Source organism: Eucyclogobius newberryi, unplaced genomic scaffold (genome assembly GCF_026437365.1).
Source record: "Eucyclogobius newberryi isolate DKJ021-1_F unplaced genomic scaffold, fEucNew1.0.hap1 SCAF_4, whole genome shotgun sequence".
In the NCBI taxonomy this organism is placed as follows: Eukaryota; Metazoa; Chordata; class Actinopteri; order Gobiiformes; family Gobiidae; genus Eucyclogobius; species Eucyclogobius newberryi.
In genome coordinates, this window is record NW_027316056.1 from 32,376,408 (window position 1) to 32,381,973 (window position 5,566).

General features: G+C 41.4%; 1 protein-coding gene across 1 annotated transcript; it reads left to right on the top strand.

Annotated features, from left to right (window-relative positions):
- The first annotated feature begins 855 nt into the window (after positions 1 to 855).
- msmo1 (methylsterol monooxygenase 1) lies at positions 856 to 4,305 on the top strand. Its single transcript, XM_072463547.1, has 5 exons — positions 856 to 1,129; positions 1,217 to 1,365; positions 2,876 to 3,002; positions 3,084 to 3,238; positions 4,107 to 4,305. Exons 1-5 carry the CDS (start codon positions 875 to 877, stop codon positions 4,294 to 4,296), a joined length of 876 nt encoding a protein of 291 aa, XP_072319648.1. The 5' UTR covers positions 856 to 874; the 3' UTR covers positions 4,297 to 4,305.
- The last annotated feature ends 1,261 nt before the right edge of the window (positions 4,306 to 5,566 follow it).

The window sequence follows — 5,566 nt, forward strand, 5'->3', positions numbered from 1 at the left end:
ATAATCCAACTAAAAGATGCAAGTCATATATATGTGTACCTCCATGGAGTCTAGCGGGTCAGATCTGTGGAGAGGCGAACCCGCTCCAGATGTGTTATTTGGAGCTATAATAATGGAAAGTAAAGTACTGTAATGTACAGTACAGTAATGTACAGTACAGTCATGTACAGTACATTCATGTACAGTAATGTTCAGTACAGTCATGTACAGTACAGTCATGTACAGTAATGTTCAGTACAGTCATGTACAGTACAGTCATGTACAGTACAGTCATGTACAGTAATGTTCAGTACAGTCATGTACAGTACAGTCATGTACAGTACAGTCATGTACAGTACAGTCATGTACTATGGAACGTTTCAGGTTCGGTAGGAGGAGGTTGTCTAGTTGAAGTGTCTGGAGTGCAATATATGTTGCCATTAGATTATTACCAACAAATAAAGGAAAATACCAGGAAAAGTAATACATTAGTAATATGTGGCTCTCCAAGGACTACACTACACTTATTATCACTTTATTACTGCTGGTGTAAGGTTTTATTACAGTCAGATTGCAATAAAATGACTTAATTATTCATGCAATACAAATAGACTTACTTTAAATGTTCAAACATCTTTATGCGGTTGAATCTTATTATGTCTCTTAAAAACGACTGAAAACACATCTTGACTCTCCTCCGCACGCTGTCACTGATGGAGGATTAAGAGTGGAGCGTTTGAGTAAAAAGACCCGAGATTAGAAATGACTGAATTACAATTTGACAAACTGAACAGCTCTGAACATGCAGCCCAGTTTGTCCTTTCGTACCACGTCGTATTGATCAACTGTTGCGTAACCTTTCCTCCGTCCAGACCTCCACCCTGCAGTCTCCATCATGGCGGGAAACGCTTCGGTCGACATCTTGAGCAGCGCCTACCTGGCCGCGGAGTACGTGGACTCCTTCTTGCCCCCGAACCCGCTCCAGCCGCCGCTCAAGCAGGCCTGGGACTACATGATGGACAACTACACCAAGTTCCAAATCGCCACCTGGGGCTCCCTCATCGTCCACGAGCTCATCTACTTCCTGTTCTGCCTGCCCGGTTTCCTCTTCCAGTTCATGCCGTTCATGCAGAAGTACAAGATTCAGCAGGTGCTTTGTCGAAGTCTTCGATCGTCGTGTTCGAAATGGGGTTCGACGGCTCAATTTAAATGTTTTTTTTGTTTTGTTTTTTTGCAGGACAAGCCCGAGACGTGGGAGAAGCAGTGGAAATGTTTCAAGATGCTGCTGTTCAACCACTTCTGCATTCAGCTTCCACTCATATGCGGCACGTACTACTTCACAGAGTACTTCGCCATTCCCTACGACTGGGACTCGATGCCACGCTGGTGAGTACAAGACGAGCAGTGTAGTATAAAGAAGTAGTAATAAGTAAGAGTAGAACTAATCGCCATTTGAAACGCCCCAAACTAACTCTGCTCCTCCCTCATTTTGGCATTTTTGTAATTTAGATTTATAGATCAGCGCGTGTGACAGATAAGAGTGCACCGTGTAACAGTATTTTAGACAAACTTCTACTCAAAACAGGCGTTGTAGGTAAAATCGTCACCTTAAAGTGCTGCCTACAGGTCGGACGACTCATTTAACTAAAATGCAGTTATAGTGATAATGATCAATCACGTGGCCACTGCACTCTCGCCTCACAGCAAGAAGGTCCCGGGTTCGACTCCTCCTGGGTCGTTCTGTGTGGAGTTTTCTGCACTGTGGTTCCCCCCATTAATCCAAAACGGGTACCGCAGGTTTAAAAAAGATAGTTCGGACCAAGTCTAGCTCAATATCTGGAGCGCTTGAGGTCGCCCCCTGCTCATGACAGGTTACCATAGCAACATTTAAGTATGGGACAAATGGCTTGACCTTTCACATCAAGTACCAGCATTATGTTTAGCTTTTTAACCTTATAGCAGGAGCAGTACCGACCATGAACTCGCATATCAGTGACTAGTTGTACCATAGTTTAGTTTAACTGCAATTTACTCTAGACTGATGTTTTTGAAGAACTTGGATTCTGTTATGAGCTCTGATTTAAAGTGCCTCTGACAGGTATGATAACCCATAGAACTAAAATGCAGTTAAGATAAATATATTTAGAATTTAGCTAAAAATTACAAAAATATGATCACAGAATAGCAATGTTTTAGGTTTATAATTTTACTTCCTGTTTGTTATTAATGACATCACAATAGGAAATGACCTAGTACTTTATGCGTAAAGTTTGACCGGAATGAGTGTCCTTAGTATGATGTCACATTTTCTACAGATTTTTCAAAATTTTCTCCACAAATACCTGCTCGATTGGTGTAGAACGATACAGAATTTTCCGCACTATAAGGCGCACTGTTAGTGAATGGTCTAGTTTCGACAATTTTTCATATGTAAGGCGCACCGGACTATAATGCGCATTAAGCCAAACAAAACATGTACCACACAAAATCGCTTCACGGTCAGTAAGCACAACCAGAATTAATCCATATACGTCGCACTGGATTACCGTATTTTAATTATTATAAATCGCACCAGTTGAAAAGTGCATAATAGAAAAAAAAACATAGGAAATGCAGTTGCAAGTGTGAAAATAACAAATAATATCCCATATAAGTCGCTCCGGAATATAAGTCTAAGTCGCACCCCGGCCAAAACTATGAAATAAGGTGCGATTTATAGTCCGGAAAATACGTGTGAGGCGCACTGTCGTTTTAGGAGAAAATTAAAGGCTTTTAAGTGCGCCTTATAGTGTGGAAAATATGGTAATTTACACGTGCGACAGGTACAAACACACCAAATAAAGTCAAGACCTGTCGAACGTAAATTTAATGGCACCACTTCTTGCCATCTCCTCAGGCCGTACATCCTGGGGCGGTGCTTCGGCTGTGCGGTGGTGGAGGACGCCTGGCACTACTTCCTCCACAGACTCCTGCACCACCGCCGCGTCTATAAATACATCCACAAGGTCCACCACGAGTTCACCGTGAGTAGAGCCGTCGTCACTCATTAACAGGCTCTCGGGTCGCGCCTCACTTGCTCACCCGCTCCTCCTCTTCCCCCCCAGTCTCCTTTCGGCATGCAGGCCGAGTACGCCCACCCGATGGAGACCCTCATCCTGGGAGCCGGGTTCTTCTTCGGAATCATGATGTTCTGCAACCACGTGTTCTTCTTGTGGGCCTGGGTGTCCGTCCGCCTGCTGGAGACGATCGACGTGCACAGGTCGGGAAATAAAGAAACGTGACTTTATCATTACCTGCTGAAACAAATGTATCTGTTGTACACTCTGCCGCTATGCATAATAACGGGTATTTTAGCGGTTTTAGTGGTCGGCGATTATTTCTACTGTACATTAAGACTTTTTTAAATAGAGTATAAACCAAATAAAGGTTAAAATGTGGTGACTGAAGGCATTTAAATAGAGAGTTTTTAGTCTATATAGTCCAGATAATGATTACGATGATCAAATATGGCTATGATTAATTTATTAATTAATCGTTGCAGCCCTATTATGTAAATAGAATATTAAAACTAAACCATTAATATCTCTTTTTTTTATTTTTTTAACTATATTTCATCGGGTTTCAGATGACATGGATTCGTTTGATTGACATGTGGGGCTTAATTGAGATGGTGCAGGGGAAAAAAGATTTAAAAAAAAATATTGACTGATGATGAGTTGAAAATACGTACATATATTTAAGGATAACGAACCGTGTCACCGATCGCAACAGCCAAGTTGTTCTGTGAATTCGACTCGATCCATGATAAACTCAATATTTGCATTAAAATATATATTAAAAAAAAAAGATTTAATACCTGAGTGCGATTTCAATGTAGTTGCTGTGGAATGACACTAGAGGGCAACAAAGAACTCTATGATCCAAGCAGGCCGCACTAACCAAACCTCAAATGAACAAAACAAAATATATATATGAGTTGATACAAAATAGCTCATGATGTCGGCAATGAACAATTCAAAACAAAATACAGCAATATATTTTTTAACGGTCCTCAAAATGCCGCCTATAAACAGGAAGTCGAAAAAACCCACCGAAGTGTGACGAGAATGTGTTTTTTCGCCCTGCAGCGGCTACGACGTCCCGCTCAACCCTTTGCACCTGATCCCATTCTACGCCGGCGCCCGTTTCCACGACTTCCACCACATGAACTTTGTCGGGAACTACTCCTCGACCTTCACCTGGTGGGACAAGCTCCTCAACACCGACAACCAGTACAACAAGTTCATGAGCAAATCGGACGGCAAGAAAGAGCAGTAGGACGCTCGCCGATTATGGACTTGACGCTACTGTTATTTCTATCGCCAACTGTGCCCAAACGACACCTGTACGCCCCCGTTGTGTGTGGCATTGACAAATAAACAATCTGCCATTTTGTATTATGCACATGCTTCTTTATCGTACCCAGAATGCCTTTAGCACTTTAAGGGAATTACAGAATCACACAGGACAAACTGGCTGCACTTGCTGTTGCCCAGACAAAGGAATGTTTTCTCTATAAATTACAAAACAAAATTCAAGCACTCAAAGCCTGTTCTGACTGTTCTTAAACATGTTTTATTTTTTTTTATGTATATTGTGTGCTTAAATAAATGCGTAGACCACGTTAAGCCCATGTTTTTCCTTCTGTAATCTATGGTCAGCAAATGTGTGAATAAATATTGGGGGTCAGTATTGATTGGAAGGGGACAGATGGGTTTTATTGTGGTGCTGCTGAGGACACGCCCCTGCTCCACACGTATGAAGGTGCCCGGTAGATGCCGGCACCAAACAGGAAGTGCCAGGTCAGGGCCATAGTAGTGTTTTTTGTCTTGTTTGTTTTTTCACCTTTTTTGAGGTGTGGCACACTTTTATTGTTGAAAATATACCACAGCACTCCATACTCTAAAATATTATTAACTTACTAAAATTACAGCCAAAATTAGTGTATATAATGTCTTATGACAATTTACCGCACAATTAGGGTAATTTTGTTGTCTTTTGGGGTTCAGAACTTTGCTCAAGGCACTCCATAAAAGAAAATTATTTAAACTGAATCAGTAAACTCATATTGGACACACTAGTTTTCCCAGTCTATTTAATATGTGAAATTAAACTACATGAATGTGAAATTAAATGTATTACAGTTGTGGCCTTAATATCACATTGAATACTCCCAAATTTATAAGTAGATTCTTTAATTACATTTAATAGGCTAACTATGTAAAACGTTCAATTTAATAGCCTAATTATTCAGTTAAAGCGAATATCATGAAGATCTGGCGCTTTAAAAAGTAAAACGTTTTGTGCTTTTACTTATTCCAATAGGAAATCTGGCATTATAAAACATAAAATACATATATTTAATACATCCATGAATTCCACAGACTCCCGCTCTTTGATTTTATTGTGAAAGAGCAGCCCCGGACGTGTCTGTGCGTCCCGGCGCTTGACGCTCCCGGCGTAAAGAGCGTGCGTAAGGAGCGTGCGTAAGGAGCGTGCGTAAAGAGCGCGCGCGCCCAGGTACAGCCGCGCATCACTCGCAGAGGGA

What these genes read in the sequence shown, in the direction of transcription:
- msmo1 (XM_072463547.1), top strand. Translation starts at nt 875, where the DNA reads ATGGCGGGAAACGCTTCGGTCGACATCTTGAGCAGCGCCTACCTGGCC. An exon ending in AGAAGTACAAGATTCAGCAG is followed by an intron (nt 1,130 to 1,216) that starts GTGCTTTGTCGA and finishes GTTTTTTTGCAG; the next exon opens with GACAAGCCCGAGACGTGGGA. An exon ending in GAGACGATCGACGTGCACAG is followed by an intron (nt 3,239 to 4,106) that starts GTCGGGAAATAA and finishes TTCGCCCTGCAG; the next exon opens with CGGCTACGACGTCCCGCTCA.